Source organism: Condylura cristata, unplaced genomic scaffold (assembly GCF_000260355.1).
Source record: "Condylura cristata isolate star-nosed mole 26May11 unplaced genomic scaffold, ConCri1.0 scaffold00008, whole genome shotgun sequence".
NCBI lineage: Eukaryota > Metazoa > Chordata > Mammalia > Eulipotyphla > Talpidae > Condylura > Condylura cristata.
In genome coordinates this window covers 15910457-15933348 of record NW_004567109.1, presented here as the reverse complement: position 1 = coordinate 15933348, position 22892 = coordinate 15910457, and the positions used below count along the sequence as shown (strand labels likewise).

Below are 22892 nucleotides of genomic sequence, written 5' to 3'. Positions count from 1 at the left end.
TTCTAGGTGTATATATGTATACACCTAGGGTGGAACTATCATATGGTAATTCTGTTATTACATTTTTGAGGTATTGTCACTGTTTTTCATACAGACACATCATTTTACCTTCTTATACTTTCTAAAAGAGTACTTTCAGGATGAATTAAGACTCGACTCAAAAGGCAAAGCAGATACAGAGATACCAATTTAGAGGTTTTTGCATCTATCTGGGTGAGAGATGATGGTGACTTGGACTTACACAGTAGAGGTGGAGGCAATGAGAGTGACAGAATTCTAGTTTTAAAGACAGAATAGGCCTGATGGCCTAGGGTTAAGTGCTATCACTACTACGGCCTGACTGTGATCCCCCTTCCAGGTTGCTAACCCATATATGGCACAGCAGACCTCTCCTGTCTTGCTCGCTGTTCCCCTCAGTTGTGTATTTCAGTGGATCCGCCTGTTCTGCTCCCCACTCTGTCTCTGGTGAATTCTCTCACCCCCCAGCACCTCTAGTTATTCTGTAGAAGAAAGAAAGACAGAAAGAAAGAACCAACTAGATTTTCTGGGGAATTTTTTTAAGAAAGTGAGGAATGAAAGACGTCTGCCAGGATTTTGGCTTAGTTAACTGGAAGAATGAGATTGCCACTTACATCTTTGGAAAATTGGCTGGAAGCTGAGGTTTGGGACAGATGATGTTTCATATACTCATAATATATCCAAAAAGAGCTAAAGACCCAAATAGAGATAATCCAAATCAGAGATGTGTGTGGGTTGGAGAGAAAAGCTGCTGGTGTAAAAATGGTGTTAAAAATCACATGATTTGATGAGATCAACTGGGGAAGGAGAAGAGACCTTTGAAAAGGAGAGGGCCAAAGACCCAGCCTAGGAACATCCCAGCAACAAGAGGTCAACAAGAGAAGACAGCAAAGAACACTGAGAAAGAAAGAAATGCCAGAGAGGTAGGAGGTAAGTTAAGAGGAAAGCCAGGAGGCATGGTGTCCTGAAAATCAAGGGAAGTGTCCAAAGGTGATCAATTGTGTTAAAGATGCTGATGGATCAAATAAGGTGAGGATTGAAAATTGGCCCTTCCTCTTGGCAGTTTAACAAGAGTTATCTCAAAGAGTTGTGGGGAGGTAAAAACCTGACTGCAGTGAGTCCTAGAGAGAATGGAGGAGAGGGGAGCTGAGATAGTAAACACAGGCAACTTTTCAGGGGTTTGCTGTAAAGAGAAGTAGGGCACTAATGTAGGGCCAAGCTTTCTGCTTGCTTTTAAGAAGGGAGAAATAACAGCATGTATGATGACAGGAATAATCCTGCCAAGGGAGAATAGGAATTGAGTGAGGAAGTTACTGAAGCCACTCCCTTAAATAAACGATAGGCACGGGTGGCATGCAGAGCATGTGGGAGCAGGTGCAGGGATTCTGAGCAGGAAGCGTGCACCTCGGGAAAGTCTCTCACACACACCCTACACGCCCTCCTTCAGGAGGGCTCACAGCACACACATCCTCGGTCCCGTCCCTCCAGACGGCCTCCGGGTTCCCCCTAACCACCACCACGCCTAGACCGCTAACATGTGAAACAGGTGAATGAGTACCTATCTCCCCAATACCCGGAGAGACTCTCCAGAGACATCATTTAAGTCACCTCTGAATTTTTCTCCACACACCTCCAACCCTGACCCGGAATCTCGCAGCTAGCGCTCGCCGAATCAACCCGAAGAGCGCCCAAGCAGCTGCTACGCGGCTGGTTTCATAAAGGGGGGCGGTGCTAGCGGTGCGCCCCGGAATCCAAACGTTCCGGCGGCGGCCAGGCTCCCCGGGCTGGTGCTCCGTAGCCTTCCCAATTCTCCGCGGCCCAGGCTGGGAGCCAATCGTGGCCCAGAGCAGCCACCGTACCCGGGTTAGGCGGGCACCGCTCCGATGCCAGCCAGGTGGAGGTGGGGCTAACGCTGGGGGTGGGCCCGAAGGCGGAACCGAAGGAGGCTAAGACTGAACACCGGGCGGCGTTTAAAGCCAGCTCTAGAGCCGGGCCCACCCACCCCAGGAGGCGGGGCCTAGCGGTAGAGCGGAGCGGAAACTGACCTGGGGGCGGGACCAGCGCGAGGATTGGGCAGAGGCCTCGGGGCGGTGCTTGAGGGGGCGGGGCCGTGTCGGAAGTCAAAGGTCAGTAAATAGTGGTGATGTCATGCAGGCAAGATGGCGGAAGGGTGAGCCAGTGTTCCAGCTCTCGGGCGTTGGGGCCCGAATTCCCCCAGGGTTGGGGTGCTTGGCCAGGGTTACGGTGGGGAACAGGAGGCCAGCGAGGGCGTGGGCGGAATTGGAACGGGGAAGTGGAGTCACAATGTGAGGTGGTGGGGAAATGATCTGCTAAGTTTCGGCGCGCAGGCCACATCTGAGGGGAAACTGAGATCTGAAGGGCCGGATCTTAGGGCGGGCTGGGGTCGCACCGCGGGGCTGCCAGATGTGTCTGTCTTCCACAGGGAGGACGTGGGATGGTGGCGGAGCTGGCTGCAGCAGAGCTACCAGGCAGTCAAGGAGAAGGTAAGCCGGGCCGATGCTTTCCTTCGTGCCGCCTCCTTGCAACCTGGGGACCCCGCCCGACCTGTTCGGGCGCTCGGCCTTAGGGGTGCGGCGGATTTTTAGCTCCAGTTGGTGTAAGGGGGGCCCATCTCACGCGGTGAGTCGCTATGTATAGTCATATAAAGATCGTTTTAAAGGCTGGAGCGACCCTTTTATAGGAATCCATGGGAAAGAGCAATTTATTCCAGCTTGGGGGATGACATCTTTGTAAAAGAGAATACTTGACCCAGGCTTTGGAGAAAAAGGATTCTAGCTATAAAAAATTACTCCTGTAGTCATTTAAATATTAGAGTATATCACAGCTAGTACTGACATGTCCTGAGGAGAGACATTAGCTAGATGAGTCTTGGGCCTCACAAAGCTTATAGTATAGTGGGGAGACAGCAGTTCTGAGGGGTGAGTGAGACTTCTGACCATCATCGGTGCCATTGTGTGTTTTGTTTCATTCCATGTCAGTTTGTCAAAACCAGTTAACTTAGTTCTGGAAAAAGTTAGTTACTATTTACTTAAAGCAACTGGGGTGAGTCTTGCTTCAGGGGACACTTTAGGAAGTGTCTAAGTTAACTTAGTCCTCTACTCTGGAGCATTTTTATTCCTCTCCCTCACCTGTGTGCTCCTGGATAGCCTCTCAGTTCAGCAAGTCTGAGAAGGTCCTGAGATATTCATATTGTTGAAACTAGGAGAGACTTTCACAGAGGTTGAGAGACTTTAACAGAAGTAGCCCACTCCCTATTGAGTAATCTACTGGGAAAAGTGTGTGACTTTCATTTAGTACATGTTTGAGGGCCTTATGAAAAACAGGTAGTTGATTAACCTTCATCTTTGTTCTTTGTAGACTCCTGAAGCAGAGGGGTAGTGTGTTTCTGCCTTTGATGATTCCCCATTCAGAAAGAGAAGACTTAGTTTTCCTCTCAGCTTCTTACTCTTGTATAAACCTGGCAGAATTCCTTCACCTTTCTAGTCCAGTCAACTATAAAATGGGTATAGTAGTAGTACCCACCTGATATGATTTCTGTAAGGATCAAATAAGACACGTAAAGTACTAAGAACAGTACCTAGCACATAGTTAAGTCCTATAGAAGATTTAGCTATTAATCAGTCCTGAGAGTGATGGGAAGATCTCTTCAATCCTATGAGTCCTTTTATCCTTACTTTGTTTCTTTTTTCTTGGTCTTTTGGTATTTTCCAGGCTTTTCTACCTTGCTTCCTTCCCTTCCTATCCTGGCTCCATCTGGGTCATTCAGTTCCTTCCACTTTCAATTCTCTTGTACCTCTTAGCCCCAAAGACTACAATTCTGAGATGGTGTCAGATTCCTCCTTCCTCTGTTCCTTATCTCAGAAAGAGAGAATGCACACATTTGCCCACACGCACTGATGAAGTCACATTGCTTTTTGGCCCCACCAGATTACCTAACCTCATCTGGGTCCAAACACCCCTCGCCACCCCCCAACCCCAAGATTTTTCAGACACTGATTTGCTTTTCTTGCCTTCCTTTCAGAATCTTTTCCCAACCTAATTCTTCCCTTGGGTCCCCTGTTCAGTAACTCTTACTTACAGAAGACAACCTCACCTCCTGTGTTGTTGTTGTTGTTTTTAATTTGAAGTCAACAACATGGTATCTGGTAGTCCAGCTCTCCACCCACCCTGACAGTGTTATCTATATTGCCACTCAGCTGTACCTGCAGTGTGCCAAGTCCAGTGAGTGGGTTTTCAGCCCTTAGCCCTTATCTTCTCAGACCTTTCTGTTGCTTTTGACCCTGGTGATCACTCTTTCTTGAAACTCTCCTCACTTCATTTTTATACTATGACTCTCTCAATCCTCTGTAATCCTTAAACTTCTCCAGGCTCTGCTATCATGTGTTCTTATTTCTCTGCCTGTCCTTTAAAGGTGGTATCTGTGGGGCCTTTCCTCAACCCACTGTTCTGTTCAATCTACAGACTTTTTGGGGTGACTTCCATTTTCATATTAGGGTGACTAGTCCCCTGCTCAGACTTCAGTGTTTGAGAATATCTCCTGTTACCCAACTGTCCCAGATATCACACAGTCACTGTGACTCTGTATGACCAAAGTCATTGTCACTTTCTCTCTAAACTTGGCTCCCCTTTCAGTTTTCTCTCTCAGCTTGGGAGCTCTTTGTCTACCCAGGCACCTGTTTTAGCAGCCAGTGGATGTCCCTTAGCAGCATTGGCAACACATCTATTAAATCATCAAATCCACCTCTTTTGCCAAATATTTCTTGAACCACTTTCATCCTCTTATCTTTGCCAGCACTGACCTTACTCAGGGTCTTCTATTTTCTTTCCTAGGTTATTGCAGTAGTCTTCTGATCTGTCTCCCTCTCTTCAACTCTGGTCACTCTTGGACCTGTCCTCTAGGCCAGTCACTGGAGTGACCTATCAGAAATGTTGCTCTCATCGTGCCCTACCTCTTTCAAATCATGGCTACTTGTCACCCACCAGGCTGACCAGGTCCTCCTTGGTTGTGCTTGGCAATCTCATTAGCTTATTCCTCACTGCTTCTGCTTCACCTTTCATGTTCACTGGAGCATCATGCTTGTAGGCCTCAGTAAGCCTGATGCGCCCCCGCCCCCCGCCGCTGAAGGTCCTGCCCGAGAGCCAGCCCGCCAGAAATTCTCGTGGATGACTGCCTGAGCTCTCGCGATATCTCGCCCCCCCGCCCCCCGCCCAGGTTCCACAGCTGACTCCTGCTTGTTCTTTAGGCCTCAGTCCAGGATTCCTTCACTAAGTTTTCCTAACCTCCCCATAATACGCTGATCCCTGCTCTGCCCTGGCATATTAGCACTGGTATGTGAGCATTTTCCACAGTAGACTGACCTAGGGGTAGTACATGTCTGTTTGTATTTGTTCTCTCAAGAGTTTACAGTCTACCCACTCATCAAATAATCATATAAATGGTTATATAGTTAAAATGCCCTGGTGCATGTAAATTTAGCAAACAAACCCTTTCTGCAAGCTGATATAGTATCTAACTCTGCTCACCTCTATATGAGACCCTGGGAGAGGTATCAGCAAAAAATGTGAGCTGCATGTTCACGAAACTCACAGTTAGCCAAGAAGATAGACATTGTAATCAGCCACAAGTCTGAAGTATGATAAAGATTAAAGGACATGGGCCTGCCTGGAGGCCTGGGGGCTAAGTCTCAGTGCTGTCGCTGTGACAGCCCTCTGCGATAGCCTCAGTTTGGCCTGAACTCAAGCCTCAGCCAGGGAGCTAGCCTGTACATGGCCCAGCACCTTTCCTGTCTTGCCTGCTGCACCTCTCAATAGTGTATTTCAGTGGATCCTCCTGTTCTGCTCCCCACTCAGTCTCTGATGAACCTTCTCTCACGCTCTGGCCTACACCCCAGCTCTTCTGCACAAAATAACTAAAAGCTTTAAAAAAAAACAAAAAGAGGACATGCAAGTGCCCTGATGACATGAAGCAGCGGGAGAGCCAGGCTAATCTGAGGTGTAGATCTTGAGGATAAATAAGGTGACCACGTGATTGGGTTCATTCTGTTTGCTTGGTTGTTTAGTTTGAAGCTTTAGAATGGTAGGTCAGAGAGAAAGAATACTGTGTTCAGGTACTCTGAGGTGGGGAAGATGTTAGGACATTTGAGAAACTGGAGGAAGGCCAGCTGATCCTCAGCGAGCAATACAGCGATGGAGCTTAGAGTCTGCCAGAGACAAAATTACATTAGCCTTTTAAGTGAAGGTAAAGATTTTATACTGGCATGCCAGATACTGTGAAACCACTGAAGAATGTAAAGCAAGGCAATGTGTTCTGTTCTGACAAAGCTTCCAGGGTGTCATGAGAATGGAGGCAAGATATCTGACGCAATCTGGTAAGGTGCAGGGAAAGGACAGGGTAGCCTGGACTAAGGTGGTGGCAGTGTGAATGGACAGAGCCGGTGAAGAAATGACCCTCATGTGATTCCCACTGCAGAGAACCCTGTGGCTGGTGGTCACAGCGCGCTCACAGACTTTCAAGGTTGATGAAAATTAGGAGTCCTTTCTCAAAGGAAAAGACCACCAGAACATTCAAAAACATGCTTCAAAAAAATGCAAGCGATTGTCCCTGTGTAGTGTGAGAGGCCCACGTCAGGAGGTGTCCTGGCGTAGGTATGGTTGAAACAAGACAGGACAGGCTTTAGAAGAGAGTTCAGGAGCTTTCAAGCTGGGTCCGAGTGCAGGAGGAGAAGCAGATCATCCAAGAGAAGCCCCATCGTTGTGCCCAAGGGAGCTCTGTAGGTGAGTGAGCCCTGCATGGTGGCTCCAAGAGGCGTTAGCGAGAATCTGGTCCACCATTTCTCTTCACTCCTTTTGTTGAAGGTGAAAGTTGCACACCTTTTGACTAGTTTCAAATTCTCAAGAATTATTCATAAAAGCTTTCTGAATTATCACTGTTATAATCCAACATTGTTAAGCCTTTCAGGATAACTTCACATACTCCCTCAACTAAATTTCCCTATGGCAAAAAAGTAAAATTAGAAGAACTCTACTTTAATAAAACAATCACACACCTTTCTTTGTTATTTGAAAGTTGAAGCAGATACCGTGACTGACAGTATATGCGAGCAAAATCTTTTGTTTTCAGACATGTACTCCCTTCTCCAGTCTCTTCTTGAGAACCACAGCTCTAACCCACCGCCTCATTTCAGAGGTGCAAACTGGGGCCATGAGTTACCCGTGGCTCCCTGCTTGCAAGTGTCTGGCCTGAGACTCAGTCTCCGTGTTCAGAGCACCAGGAAGTTCCGTTGTGCGCTCTGTTGTCAGCTAAGCCCTGATGTGGAATTGGGACAAGTGGGCTTTGTTTCTGAGCTCAAGCTCCCCATTCCACTTGAGTGTCCTATGTATCTGTCTCATACTAAAGAAGGCCAGGGAATAGGAACAAAGGGTGGTGAGACCAGTGACTGTCACCTCTGTGTCTTCCCTAGTCCTCCGAAGCCTTGGAGTTCATGAAGCGGGACCTGACAGAGTTCACCCAGGTGGTGCAGCATGACACAGCTTGCACCATCGCAGCCACGGCCAGCGTGGTCAAGGAGAAGCTGGCTGTGAGTACCTGCACCCTCCAGTGACTGCCCCTTGCCTGGGGTCCCTGCTAGAGGCTCCCCCTTTCTATCTTTAGGTAATTGTTTTTCCCCACAAGCTCTGTTTCAAGAGACTTGTCTGTCAAGCAAACCAGCCATATATATTAAATAATAATAAACTTTCCCATTTCTTTATGATTTTAGTAAATATTTTCCTTTTAGCTAAGTCATTATGAACAATTTAGAAAGTACAGGCAGGTAAAAGGAAAAGAAAAATAGACACAGAGACACCCATAATTCCATCTCCCAGAGATAACCACTGCTGATATCGGGGGAATAGATCCCTTATGTAAACTTCCTTTCTCAAAACTGGAATCAACTGAGAACCATTGTTGTAACCTACTTTTTGTCTTAACCACCTTGCAAGCCTTGTTCTACAGCATCATAAATAGCATGATATTCTAGTATGTGCAGTTAACCAGCTCCTAGTTTCCTGTTTCAGTTTTTTCTAGTCCTGTAAACAAAATTATCATGAACTAATTAATAAGTCTTTGCCCTAAGCAGTTTCTATATAATAAAATATTGGAAGGGAATATCGGTTGAATACTATTTTAGGCCTTTACGTATCTGTTGTAGAACTGCCCTCCAGAAAGATGGGGCCAACTTTACTCTTACTGGCCCTATTTTCTTTAATCAAAGATATATACTGGAATTCTCTTGTGAGATGGAAATTAGATTCTAAAATCTTTGTAAAGAGAGAAAATTCTGGGCCCTCCCTGGTGGTGCAGCGGGTTAAAGCACTGCACTGAGAAGCTAAAGCCGCTGCCGCATGAGTTCAATCCCCGCCTGCCCCGGAGGTGACCACACGGCGCGGCAGACCTCTCCTGACCTGCTCGCTGCTCCCCTCAGCAGTGTACTTCGTAGATCTGCCTGTTCTGCTCCCCACTCTGTCTCTGGTGAAGCCTCTCACCGCCCCTGAGCCTCTGGCCTGTACCCTAGTTCTGTATGTACAAATAAAATAAATCTTTAAAAAAAAAGAGAGAGAGAAAACTCTGTATGGTCCAAGATATCCCTGCAAATCCCAAGTCTGATGAAATGCAACATCCTGGTTTGTGTCCCTAGTTTCTCCTTTAGCAGTGGAACAGATTGCAGTTTCATCTTTGATCATCAGCGGAATCAGCTGTCTTGTAATTAGAGGCATGTTTTTGAAAACCACGTTTTGTCATTTCTCACTGTTGATTTTTCTTAGAAAAGACCGCCTGCCTGGTCCCCACAGCTACCAAGGAGAATTAGTGACTAGCAGTAATCCTGTGGAGTGGCTTTATGTCCAACCAGTAGCAAGACTCCACTTGTTTCTTGCATTTATTCCTTTTTTCCCATTCACCAACATGTCTGTCTGCCTTTGCCAGCATGTGCAAGGCGCTAAAGGAGGTTTGAGGTTTAAAATGCCTGGGCGGCCTAGTCAGCAATGAATACTAGTCTTCCACGAGGTTTTGCGCTTGGCCTAATCTCAGCACCCCACCCCTGCCTGCCCGATACTCTGATCAATGTGGCTCAAGCTTGCTGCCCCACTGGGCCCCAGCTATTCCCAGGTTTGCCTCTGGGCAAAACTACTACTTATTATCTTGCCCATATTTCACCAGATTTTAATTTAAAATAGCCTACTTCCTGCACAGTAATGATGAAACTGTATTTTTACACTACTGCTACTTATTAAATGCTTGACTGGCCTTGAAATTTTGATGCAACTGCCATTCGGAGAGCGCAGCTCTCACTTGCACAGGCCTGCTGCAGCCCTGTTCCCCACTCCTGTCTGGGGAAAGGGGCCTGGCACCTCTCTCCTTCGCCAGCCCCAGAGATAGGTGGAAGATGATAGGCACTTCCCTGGACCCACACACAGTACCTTTTCCCCCCCAATGCTTTACTCTCCCAACCCCACACCCCCGATTGTAATCTGCTTGTGGGCCACTTACTTCTCTTGCTGCTTATCTCTGAAGACTGAAGGCTCCTCGGGCGCGACGGAGAAAATGAAGAAGGGACTGTCTGACTTCCTAGGGGTGATCTCTGACACCTTTGCTCCCTCGCCAGACAAAACCATCGACTGTGACGTTATCACCCTGATGGGCACACCCTCTGGCACAGCTGAGCCCTATGATGGTACCAAGGTACTCAGTATTGACACCCTACCCACACACTGCCTTCAGTTTCTAACCTGTGCTCACAAAAGCAACGTGTGTTCAGGCCCAAAAACACAGTAGTCTCCCCTTATCTACAGGGGCTACCCTGCAAGACCCCCAGTAGATACCTGAACAGCAGAGAGTACCAAACCCGATGTAGTCTATGATTTTCCCTATATATAACTCCCTGTGATAAAGGTTTAATGTACAAATTACACACATAAGAGATTACAGTAGTTACTAATAGAATAACAACAATATGCTATAGTAAAGGTTTGGTGAATATGGCCTCGCTTTCTTGCTCACAGTATCTAATTGTGCAGCATATTTCAGTTGACCACAACGACCTGAATCCATGTGAGAGGGACCATGGATAAGGGCACTCTTTCAGAACACGAGTAAGAAATCATGTTTCTAAGGGCATAATGCCACCAGCCAGAGAAAACTACAGGTTCCTTTTTGCCATATAACCTTTAGTTCCTTTTTGTGAGCAAATACTAATGATTGTTTTTTTTTCTTTTTAGCAAAAAACAGGTGCTTTATATGTGCATTTGTGACCTTTTAAAAAGTTTACAATACGTAATTAGCATTTTCCCTAATTGTCATCATTTTTAATGTCCTGAAATTCTTGGAAGTGAATATAGCGGGCACTTAGATGTCCTTGCTCTTTCAGCCATCCCTAGGTGCGGTATATCCACATAGCGTGATCGCCTCCACAGCTGGATAATTTGTCTAATTTCCATAGAGAGACATGTACAGGAGGAAGGTATCTTCAAAGCACCTAAATGAACAACCATTTTATTTTCTCATTGTTGCTTCTCATTGTCTGGAGTGTTTTCTCCAGAATTCAGTGCGCTGTCAACAGTTAGGCCTTCTTCATGGCATTCTACCACGTTGAATTTCCATTCCAAATGTACTGATTGTTCATGCACACTTTTCAGTAGTAGCATTAGCACCACCACTTAGTGAACATTTTGGTGGAATTTTATAATTTTTTAAATTATAGCATTTAAAAGTTTAACAACAATGAATCACCAGACCCACTGATGCAGACGCTAGCCCACGCGTCATACTGAGGAAGGCGGGGGCCTTCTGCTTACTAGCTGAAGTTTGCCATCCCTGTGGTCCTAGTGGGAACACAGCTCATGGTTCACTTCACAGACTGGCTGTGAAATTAAGAGATTCTTTATGAACAGTTTTAAGAGGGAGTTGCATTATTTCAAAATTTGCCTGTAAATCTGGATTTTACTACTATGTTTGCACTATTATTTTTCAGATATCACATAGTTAAAAGCATTTTATAGGTATAATTTTGTAGCCTGCTTACACCATGTTTTCTTGGTTCCCAAGGGTGGAGCCCTGGGAGCCCCAGTTCTGGACTTGGCCAGTGCTCCGGTCCCTGGCCACAATGTTAGTTGACAGATGTCCAGAGGTTGTGATAGGGAAGCAGCCAAGGGTAGCTGATTGGGTATGTGGCAGAAGTGGGGTTTTTTCTGCCTAGTACCTCAGAATTTCTGTCCTCTCTCCTCTCTTTAGGCCCGCCTCTACAGCCTGCAGTCTGACCCGGCAACCTACTGCAATGAACCAGATGGTGAGGGTGGCACCGGGGAGGGGCTGGCAGGCTGGCAGGACAGGTACAGCAGGGGCCTGACACCCTGTCTGTCCCAGTGGCCAGGCAGCCCTGTGCAGAGGGACCAGAGTGGCGCCAGTACATGCTTTACACCTGGCGGGATGCTGTGAAGCCTCCCCTCCATGCCCTCAGCTGCCTTGCTCCTGGTCTGCAGAGGCCTTGCTGGGCTGGTCCCCATCCTCAGCTCCGCCTCCTGCAGCCCTGCAGCCTTCTGCACCTGCTTGCTAACCAAATGAGTCAAAACCCTAGCCCCGTCTAGACCTCCATGAACTTGCTCTTAGGAGAGAAACAGAAAACACTGATAAGAGGCAGGAGAAAGGGTCAGTAGCAATGGGATGGACAATGAGGAGAAACCTTGGGCTCCCCAGTAACCCGAGAGCAGCTGTTTCCGAAAGGAGGGGATCCAGGAGACAGATGATAGACTGAAAGGCCAGGGGCACATGAGAAACGAGGCTGCAGTCCTGGGTGGTCGCTTAGGTGCCATGCCCCTGAACACTGAGACCCAGCCTGCCTGCACCCAGTACTTGGGTCAAATGGCTTTGAAAGAAAAGTTTTATCCTCACTGTCCATGTCTAGGCTTTGGTGTTTTTTCTTCAGGCCCAGTGTTATTTCCCCAAACCCAGGGAACTGACGTCAGTGTCTGTCCCTCTGCAGGGCCGCCGGAATTATTTGACTCCTGGCTTTCCCAGTTCTGCTTGGAGGAGAAGAAGGGAGAGATCTCAGAGCTCCTTGTAGGCAGCCCCTCCATCCGGGCCCTCTACACCAAGATGGTGAGGCCCACAGAACCTCAACAACTCTAGGCTTGAGGTGTGGGGAGGTGGGTGCAACAAGTCCAGAGTCCCGCGGAATCATCTGCCTCAGAGAGCAGTGGGAGACCCTGGAGAGCCAGACGGGCCAGGTCCCGAACCAGGAATCCGTGTGGGGGAAGCTAATACCAGATCTCTGGCAGTGGTGGTGAGACATGGGTGGGCCAGCACAGCGTGATGGGCCAGGAAGGTGGCCTGGGCTGGGCTGAGGGGTAGAAGCACTGTTGAGCCACTTACCCATCTGAGATCCAGAGCGGCTAGAAACAGGCTGATTGGCTGGGCTTGCGGACACCACACGACCCCTGTCCTGGGCCTCAGCTTTCGTCTCCTCCCTCCAGGTCCCTGCAGCTGTGTCCCATTCAGAATTCTGGTATCGGTATTTCTATAAAGTCCATCAGCTCGAGCAGGTATGTTGGCCCAGCCCAAGGAGCTCCTCCCCTCAGTCTGGGGAAGTGGTTTTGTTGAGGGGGGTAGGGTATGGGGTACAAAGAATTCTGGGTCAGGATCAGGGTCTGGGAGGGGGTACCCTGACTCATCTTGGCCATCTGCTCCCCACACTTAGGAGCAGGCCCGAAGGGATGCCCTGAAGCAGCGGGCAGAACAGAGCATCTCTGAAGAGCCTGACTGGGAGGAGGAAGAAGGTAAGAGGCTTTGAGCTGTGGGGGCTGGGGGGCAGTAATAGGGGCTGCCTGTGCGTGTGGGGCAGTAATAGGGCCTGCCTGTGGGGGGGGCAGTAATAGGGCCTGCCTGTGGGGGGGGCAGTAATAGGGCCTGCCTGTGGGGGAGAGGGGGGAGGACGCAACAATAGGGCCTGCACCTGTGTGAGCCATTCTTGGACGTCTGTAGAGACGCGGCACTTGAGGGGAAAGTGGGGAATGAGGAGAGTGTGTGCACGTGCGAAGGACAGGCTGAGCTAACAAGGAGAGGCTTCCCGAGGCTGGTGGGATCCCGAGGCTGGTGGGATCCCAGGGCTGAGACACACATCACACATGTCAGTGGCAACAGTTCCTCTGCCAGCCCAGGACCAGCTACATCAGGGTCCTGGGATGCTCACTGAAATTCCAGATCCCCTTCCCCACCTTCCAGATAAATAAGACTGTAAGCATGTGGCCAAACTTGTATTTTTAACAAACTCCCTGGTTATGGGAAGCACTGGGTTAGGGAGGAAGTACAATCTTGGCATTGCTAGAAGCCAAGTGCCTGCTAAATGTCTCGCCCTATGAGTAAGAGAGAAACTTTGACCCATGAGGAGGAGCTGAGGAGATGACACCCTTTAGTCTTGACCAGAGTAAACTTTGGCAGGAAGCTGACGTTGGTCTCCGGAGAACTCCAAGGTTATCCTGGGTCTGACCAGCACGCACCACCCTCTTTCCCCTCTCTTTCCACAGAGGAGCCCGCGGCCATTTCACCCACATCTCCAAAAGAGGCAGAGGTTCCCATCACCAAAGCTTCCACATCCCTTGAAGGACCACCTGACCCCCAGAGCTCCCGTGAAGGAAATCTAGTGGCCCAAGCTGAGCCTCCAACAGAGGTGACTCCTTCAGAGAGCAGCGAGAGCATCTCTCTCATCACACAGATCGCCAAACCTGCTGCCGCACCTGAGGCACCAGAGCTGCCCAAGGACCTGTCCCAAAAGCTTCTAGAGGCCTCTTTGGAGGAACAGGGTGTGGCGGAGGATGCGGGCGAGACTGGACCCCCACCCACAGCTCAGTCCAAACCCCACGCTCCTGCTGGCCGCCCCAGTGGCCCAGAGCCCAGGCCTCCAGCCAGAGTAGAGACTCTGAGGGAAGAGGTGCTCACAGACTTACGGGTGTTTGAGCTGAACTCAGACAGTGGAAAGTCTACTCCCTCCAACAATGGAAAGAAAGGTAAGGTGAGGCTGAAGCCAGGGAGCATGTTGGGGGCAGGGCGAGCAGGAGTTGCCACCTCTGATGCATCCTTTTCTCCTGTCCCAGGTGAGGATTAGCAGCAGGGGTCCTTCGACCCCAGCAGTGGTGCCTGCTATATAGTGAATGTTTGCTACTGCATTTCATATTCTCTGAAACAAGGATACATCTTCTAGATGTGGGGATTTAGAGTCAACAAAAAGGTTTATGCCAGATTCTGTGCTTGTTGCAATTTCTCACATCACGCGACCCACTGAGGTCATTATTACTATCCCCATTTTACCAGAAAAGTGAGGCTCAGACATGTTCAGTAACTTGCTCAAATTGACTTGGCTGGGAAGTGGCAAGACCCACGTCTGTCTGACTCGAAGCCCAGGCTGAAACTACCACACTATGCCAACATCTGTCGCTTTAACAATTCAGCCTTATCTTGGGCTAGGAATCCCTATGTCATTGATGATGTCAAGGATCTTCTCCCCTAAGTGCCCTCAGGAAGGTTATTCCATTCCCTGAGCCTTCCTTGTTATTATGAAATATATAATCAACACTTTTACAGTTTAAAGAATAAAAAGGTGAACGATCTTGAATTTGTTCTGACCCAGCTTAATTATAGAACTGTAGTTTGTCTTCTAATGGAATTCTAGACTGGAGACTCTGACTTTATGGCAAAGGGGAATCTCTCTAACTCCTGGAATTATGGGACAGTCATAGCTCTGATGGCAGCTCTCTTGCCACATGGAAAATACCTTTCCAGAGCTCGCTGATTGTCAGCAAGCCCTCCCCTCAAGTCCTCACGCACACACCCTGTCTGTGGAACACTGCCTGTCAGCTGGTGAACCCTGGCTTGCAGGACAGTCAGAAACTGGTTTGCTATGGGGGATGGGGATGACCCCACCCCCACCCCCCCATGGAAACTGCAGGGTTTCCGGTTTCCAAAGCAGCACCTGTCCTTCTGACTGATTCAGTGAGGTCATCCATTGAGTTCCTACCTACTCTTTATGAGACACTGAGGAGGGAGGGGCAAAAACTGCAGTCTCTGTGATGAAGCACAAGGCAGTATGGGAGAGAAAGAAGAAATCCCTGGACATCTGGAAGCGTTCTGAGGAACTAGGTGCCGTCTAGGAGACTTGGAGAGTTTGGGGCAGCTGCAGGGGAGAAGTAGTCCAGGCTGGGGGAGTCTACAAGACCAGGTAGCAGAGAGCATGAGCATATTTAAGGGGTGGTGACCACACCCTCTTTTCCTTATTGTCTCCCAGGAGAGGGAGGAGCAAGAAGGGTGGATGGGTTGGCTCAGGAATAGAACTTCAAATCTTAAACTGGCTTCAGAAGATTGGACATGGTGCCATAAAGCAGCCAGGCATGGGGACTAAGGGCGGTCTGAGTTCAGTCCCTTTTTTCATAAGCCATTCAAAAAAGTCTTTTCTAAGCGCCTACATTTACTCTGTAAATTGAAAGTTGTTCACAGTAGCCCCTCACCAGGGAGAAGTCAAAGCGGAGCCCTGAGTTGGGGAGCCAGCATGGCCCACTGCGCTACGCAGCAGGCAGGCCCCCCTCAGCCCTCACAACAGCCCTGTGAGATCTGTACACATGTCCCCACTTGTTACTGGTAGGAAACTCAGGTCACCGCCTAGCCAGTCCATATTTAGAAAAGTTTGATAGTCCCTTAGGAGAGTGGGCCTGACAGATGGTGTGGGGTGCTGATGCTCTTCTGAGGTAACGCCTTGGCTTTTGAGAGTTTGGTCATCACTCGTATCTCTGCTACATTCAAGTTGCTCAGGAGCAGGCAGAGAGAGGGGGACTTGGATTTAAGCAGGGTTAAGTTTAGGTGAAATTAGTGGAGGAAAAGAAGGGATTCCACAACAATCTATGATGTGGATTCTGAGCTGAGTAAGGAAGGGGATGACAGCAAAACAGTTGGAGGCTTCAGGAATTATCACTTCCACTTGGAAGTAGGCTATTAAAGAAGGTAATCAGGAAAAATGGGTGGTGGTTGGAGCCTGCATGAAGTGAGATTGTGTGCGAAGTTAGGCATAAGCTCTTAAGCACACTCTGCTAAATTGCCCCTGCCACACATATGCAGAAGTAGAGCTGGGGATTCAATGCAGAAGACACACCAGAAGCAGTTGTAGTCACTTACCAGAGCACACGGGGGCCCTGGCCTAGGGTGGGACAGTGAGAGCCAGGTAAAGGAAGTTAATCTTAGAAGGAAGCGTACCAACTTGAAGACAATGACTCCTTGTCTCTGTCCACATCCAGTGACACATCTAGTGACATGGGGATTTGGTCTCTGGGTACAGCAGTCTTTTGGGGTGGCCTAGCCCATGGGGACTCCCAGAGCCTCCGGGCAATCCCTGTTATCACAGGGCTGCCGTCCCAATATCTAATTGAGCTGAAACTGGACTTAGCCTGTTCAGGTTTCCTCAGCAGAGTGACCGGAGGGGGAGCTAGGACTAGGGAACTGGGCCGAGGAGCCCCTTGCTCCACTGACTGGGATCTGGAGTTGCTTTTGACTCTCTTTCTTCTTCAGGGATGCGGAGATCCAATTAAACAGTAAGATGAGCTGAGTGCCAGCTTTGTGACATTAATAACCATCATAAAACTCCATCACGAGGCCTTACGTTGTTGCGTGGATCAGTTCTCTGTCACCCTCCTTGCATGACAGGACAGGATGGTGGGAGGAGACCGGTAACAGGAAAGCCCACATGCTCGAAGCCTTAGTTTTCTCATCTGTAAATTGGGAGTTTATATCCATCCTAGAGCATCGAGATGATGTCCCCTACAAATGTTAGACTCTGTTTTCTATCCCTGAAAGCGTTTCCCTAGTGTTTCAGCCTAAAGAGAGTTTCAGATCCCTGGAGAGCAGCCTGTGGTTAAGGAAGGATGCATGGCCACAGCCCCAGCTTTGTAGTGAGGCACAGAGGCCAGGAGCCCAGCTTCTAATGACAGGAAGGCTGTACTGATGGCCACCAACATGTCTGATGACTCAGGCAGCAGAAGAACTGGGTCTTGGTTACATACTTGGCCCAGATTTGCTGTGTGGGACCATGTGCCAAATTCTTTCTGAGATAAAACCTTTCAAAGAAATATGCTCATGTATGGTACCGGCACCTCTTTCGATCCTTCTAATTCTGACCCTGTAGTTCATCAGACTGCAAGCCCAGGTCAACACACAATCATCCAGTATCTGTTTATAACACAGAATTCTGGGCTACCACCTAGACCTGCTGACTCTAAATGAGGGGGTAGAGAGGCAACAATCAGCATTCCAAGAAACTCTTCGGGTGCTTCTTTGCAACGAGGGTGGTTTTATCCTTAAAAATAGACTGAAGCCCAGAATAACCTGCCCAACTACACAGTAGAGGAAAGAATAGGGAGTCCAGATCTCCTTGGCTGCAGAGACCAGGCTCTTAGCAGATCCTGGGTAGCTAGGTGACGGGAAGAGAGAACTGCAGACTGCTTAGAAGGAGCAAAGGGGGTGGCTTAGAGGGGCTCGGGACCAGGCACCTGGCCAGAAACAGGCTGGGAAGCGGGACCATGGCCATGTTAGCAGTCAAGCCTGGGGAGCTCAGGGCCTACTATGTTTACGGTCTAAAAAATACTTATTACATAGTAATACGTGCTCATTTTAGAAAAAGATACCAAGAACAATTACCCTGTACCTCAGTACCTGTGTATAACAGTATCTCCATGGGTGTCTTGCTTCTGTGTGTGTACCTGCATCCATGAGCATCTGTTTTAAATGCAGTCATAGTATAGAGGCTTTTTTAAATAGATACTTATTTATGGGAAATATTTTGTCTTTTTTTTTGGTAATACTTGTGCAGCTTTTTTTTAAAAAAGATTTATTTATTCATTTATACATATAGAGCTGGGGTACAAGCAGAGGTGCAGGGGTGGTGAGAAGATTCACCAGAGTACAGTGGGGAGCAGAACAGGTGGGTCAATGAAGCACACTGCTAAGGGGAGCAACGGGCGGGTCAGGAGCGGTCTGCCGCGCCATGTGGGTCAGCTCAGGCTGGGGGTGGAACTCGCAGTGAAGCGGCTGCCACCAGCTTGCAGTGCTGCGTCCTTACCCGTTGTGCCACCAGGGAGGGCCCTCACTCGTGCAGCTTTTAATGCTGCCTATAAGAAGCTGTACTCAGGGGACCTCCCTGGTGGCCTAGGTGTTACGTATCAGTGCTATCACTGCTTGGGCCTATGTTTGATCCCCAGCTAAGGAGATGACTCGCATATGGCGTAGCAGACCTCTCCTGTCTCACCTGCTGCGCCACTCAGCAGTGTACTTCCTCGATCTGCCTGTTCTGCTCCCCACTCAGTATCTGGTGAATCCTGTCACCCACCCCCACACCTCTGACCGACACCCAGTACCTCTACGGGAAAAAAAAGTCATACTCAAATATGGATATTTAGAGCATTAGTTGTGGAACTTCAGCAGGTATCAGAATCACCTAGAGCAGGGATTAATAAACTTTTTCTGGATAGGGTGAAATCACAAATATATTCGGCTTTGAGGGGGTATACAGTACCCATAAAATTACCCAGCTGTGCTGTCATAGCCTGAAAGCAACCATAAATAATAATGAAGCAAGTGGCTATGACTGTGTTCCAAAATTTTATTTCCCAAAACAGGTAGTAGGCTGGGTGTGGTCCATGAGCCATAGTTGCTAACCCCTGGTTTAGAAAAATGGATTACAAGTATTTACTGAGTACAAACTGTGTCCTAGGCATTTGGGATACGTAAGAAAACAAAAGCAAAGATCCCTCCCTTTGGGGCACTCACATCCTAATTTATTAGACAATAAGCATATTGAAGCTGATTACGTCATCTACGAGAAGGTGATACATACAGTGGTAAAGGAACAAGAGCAGAGTGAAGGAGCTGGGTTGTGATTTAAAATGGGACAGTCAGGAAGGCTCTGTGTAGATGGTGGGATTTCAGCAAAGGCGTAAAGATGACAAGGAAGTGGCCTATGGCTAGCTGAGGAGGAGAGTCCAGGTGCAGGGAGCAGCCCTCCTGTGGAATGGGCCTGGAATGTTTCGGGGATGGTAGATCAGGGTAGTAGAATGGAGTGAGAGGGACAAGGCCCATTACTGATTCTGGAAGATTGCTTTGGCTCCCAGGGAGCTTCTGGGCCGCTTATTCAGTAACTTGCTTTCTCTCAGTAGTTGAAGACTGTTGCCATGTTTACAAATGTTCTGCAGCCTAGCCTTGAAAAGCTTCCTCATGTTCCCCAGTGTGCCTACACAGTTTGTTTATTTTTATGACTCCCTGTCAGTGGCTTGTTAGGTTTTTTATGTTTTCATCACTCTAACAGCACTATAGTACATAGTCCTTTGGCCAACCTTTTGATTCAGTGTAGGATAGTCCATAAGAATAGGTTCCTAAAAGTGGACTCACCACGCCAAGTGAAGGCAGAAGGTAAAGACTTTGGGTCTCTGTGAGACACTTTTAAAGAAGCCATTACCCCAGCTACAGCCTCTCACATGCCCCTTCCTGCCTTTCACATTGTGTCTTATGGTTCCAGGGTCAAGCACAGACATCAGTGAGGACTGGGAGAAGGACTTTGACTTGGACATGACCGAAGAAGAGGTGCAGATGGCACTTTCCAAAGTGGATGCCTCTGGGGAGGTGAGTGGGCCTGGTGGCCACAGGGAAACAACACCATGCTCTGCCAGGAAGGGAGCAGGAGTCTCCCACTTGGGCCCTGAACAGTTGTCATCAACAGCTCTGCTTCCCCTCAGTTCAGGGTTGGTAGATGGGAGAGTTCTTGACAGCAGCTCTGTGTGGAAAATCACCCAAGAAACTACTGAAAAAAATAAGGTGCCAAGCCCTGCCCCAGCATGGTCTGACAATGGTCCCCAGCATGTGACCTGAACAGATTCCTGTTAGAGGTGAACAGATTCCTTAGAGACAGAAGACTGTGATCGAAGGCAAGTCATTTAACCTGAGCCTCTTGTTTCCTCATCTACAGCACGGACTTGGTCACAATGAGCCTAGGAGCTGTGTAGATACGCAGAGACGTGTTCGGCCCAGTGCCTGGAACACTGGAGCACTAATAGATGTTACTGAAACCACCACAAAACTCAGACCGGTTATACTCGGAGCCCTTATTACTCTCACTCTTCACTATCTCTCACTCGCTAGGCTCACTCGAGTCAGAGGCTAGGACAGAGCTCTCGTAACTGGTCAGGGAGAGGACTGAGGCTCCAGTCCAGGCATCTTGTTCATGTCAGTGTGACTTCCCCTGTCACACAAGAACCTCAGGATTCCTTCACCATGTTGTTCATTTAATAAAGAGGTGAACAGGTTAGAGATACAAAAGGGCCTCATTTTTCTTACTGGAAACTAAAGACTTAGGGGAGATAGTGACCCACACAGTGTTTTTCACTATGACCTCACTATCCCAAGACCAAGAAAGGTCAGGGCTTAATGGCTTTTGTCTTAGTGGCCCCCTTTAAAACCTGACATACAATATACTTGAGCAGAGTCATTCTATTACCTGTCATAGCAGCAGGCCAAGAGAAAGTTGTCTGGGGAGCCTTCAGGTGGGGATTAGGGTGCTGAAACCCCTAGTGCAGAGCCTATGAGCACCTGTAGTCTCGGGCCATCCTTGCTTCTGATCACAGTCTCAAGCTCTCTGTCTCTCAGAGCCACATCGTCTTCTGTTCAGCAGGGGACAAGTGATCCTTAAGGGGCTGGCTGACTGGGCAGGGCATTCCCTTGTGGTGGCCAGCGTTGTCTGGTAGAGGCATAACCTCTGGGCCTGGAGCAGTCGGACAGCAGGTCCACCCCTGAGGCAAAAAGCAGGTCTGCTCCCTAGTGCTTCAATTTCATAGGGGGCAGGTATGTCCCGGGTGGTGGGCACAGGGGGGTCAGGAAGGACCATCTGAACAAGGGGAGGTTGGATCTAGGCTTGACTTGTGCTTTCCATTATCCCTGTTTGCAGCTGGAAGATGTAGAGTGGGAGGACTGGGAATAAGGAGAGCCTGGGCAGGCCGCTCCCCCACCCACAGCACCTCCCACCTCTCACGCTCGTCTCCGCCCGGCCCCGAAGACAGTGATTGAGAATGTTCCCCAAATGGCCTCTGTCAACCAGAATTCTGAGCACAGATTCTGATTTGCAACTCGCTTGCCCTCTGTCACATCTGGGAAGGGGCTCACTAAACCCAAGCCAGGAATTCTGACTTGTGCCAATCATAGGATGATTTAATGGGGAGGTGACCTGCCCCCCTCACCGGAAGAGCCTACATTTCTCTGCTGAACACCCACTGTTCCTGAGGACTCTCTTGGGAAGTCCCAAGGGGCAGCTCTAGTCCTCTGCCTGTGTAGACAGAAGCTAAGCAACCAGCCTCATGGAGGAAGCCGAGCCAACGCCCTGTCCCTCCCATAAGCAGGCAGGAGAGCGGCACCGTCCTTGGCTAGACAGGGAGGGCAGCATGTTTTGGTTCCTGGCCCAGTGGGTGAGAGGCCTTCGTCTCTGGGAATTTGCCTCTCTTGGGAATCTCCCCCTCCCAGGTATTTTCTATTCCTGGAAAAGTTCTTGTGGCTCAGAATCTAAAGACCAAACCCTGCATTCCCACCCCCCTCTAGTCCAGACTGGTATGTTCCCAGCGCCTTCCCAGGGCTGCTTGATGTCAGCTGCACCCAGGTCCTTAGCCCGGCTGTGCCACCTGCAGGAGTCTGCTCTTGCATCTCTTCCCCTCCCCCAAAGGGAGGGGTCACTCCAGGCCCTTCTGAGTTGCCTGGTGGACACCTTGTCCTAGCAGCTCCCCACCTCGACTCCCCTGTAGCGTAAGGACATAAGCCAGCTACCGGCGGTACAGAGCAGTGATCAAAGCTGAGTACTTACAGCGCTGGTGAGCTGACTCCTCTGCCTCAGCCCTCTCGGAGGGATGTGCTGGGGCGAATTGGAGACTCATCAGGCTCCTGCGAAAGCTTTTCTTCCTGAAGACGCACTAGTCTTTGTGGCTGTCTCACCCTCCACTCTGGTAAAGCTGCACCTCTCTTGGGGCAGTGAGGGGCTGCAGGGATCCCTGAAGACCCTGGTGCTTCACGATGCTGCTTGGTGATTCTTGTACATAATCTGGTGTGTTCGCCCATGATTTAAAGGGGTTGTGGTCAGGACGCCGAGTGTGGCGGTCACTCCACTCAGACTTCACTAGGGGGTGGGATGGAGAGAATGCTGAATCTTCGCTGGGATGGGGTTTTTCTCTTTGTAATGACTTCTTTAGTTTAATTAACCTTTTGGTTGTTTGTGCAATATTATATATTTTAAATTATAATGCATCTCCCCAGAGTATTTTGTAGCCGGGAAAAGAAAAAAGGAAAAAAAAAAAAAAAAGATTCTAACAGCTGTTAGTTTTGTAATTAAAAAAGAAAGAAAAAGAACTTTGTCCTGAACCTTTTCCAGATTTGCCGTTTAACAGCATTAAAGAAATTCAACAGAAGTGGAAGGTGTCTTGGGATCTGTTCTTGTTCCCCACAGCAGCCACCCTGGAGCCAGGGCACACACCGTGTGCAGGAGGGGCTTCCCACAGGGGTGTGGGGGCACAGTCTGAGTCCGAGGAAGCCTCTTGTTCTCATCCCAGACTCATCCTGGCCTTTGGGATGAGGAAGGGACAGGGTCCCCACAGGCCTCTCACCAAGACAAGGAGTCAAGAGGCCGTTTCTGCATTCCCAACGCTTCTGCTTTTATTCGGAAAGGAAGTTGCAACAACAGTGGTTCCAGTTGCTCTTGGTCATTTTTCTCCTCTCCTACCCCTGTGTATGTCTGGTTCTGGGGTCTGTGTTTAAAACACCT

The 22892-nt window shown here is 48.9% G+C and overlaps 1 protein-coding gene across 1 annotated transcript; it reads left to right on the top strand.

Moving 5' to 3' along the window:
* Nucleotides 1–2147: 2147 nt before the first annotated feature.
* BSDC1 (BSD domain containing 1) lies at nt 2148–22540 on the top strand. The gene is made up of 11 exons (XM_004678747.2): nt 2148–2188; nt 2462–2522; nt 7500–7616; nt 9590–9757; nt 11306–11360; nt 12054–12169; nt 12544–12612; nt 12768–12846; nt 13594–14073; nt 19617–19720; nt 21039–22540. The coding sequence occupies exons 1-11, from the start codon at nt 2178–2180 to the stop codon at nt 21069–21071; spliced, it is 1293 nt and encodes a 430-aa protein (XP_004678804.1). The 5' UTR covers nt 2148–2177; the 3' UTR covers nt 21072–22540.
* Nucleotides 22541–22892: the final 352 nt, after the last annotated feature.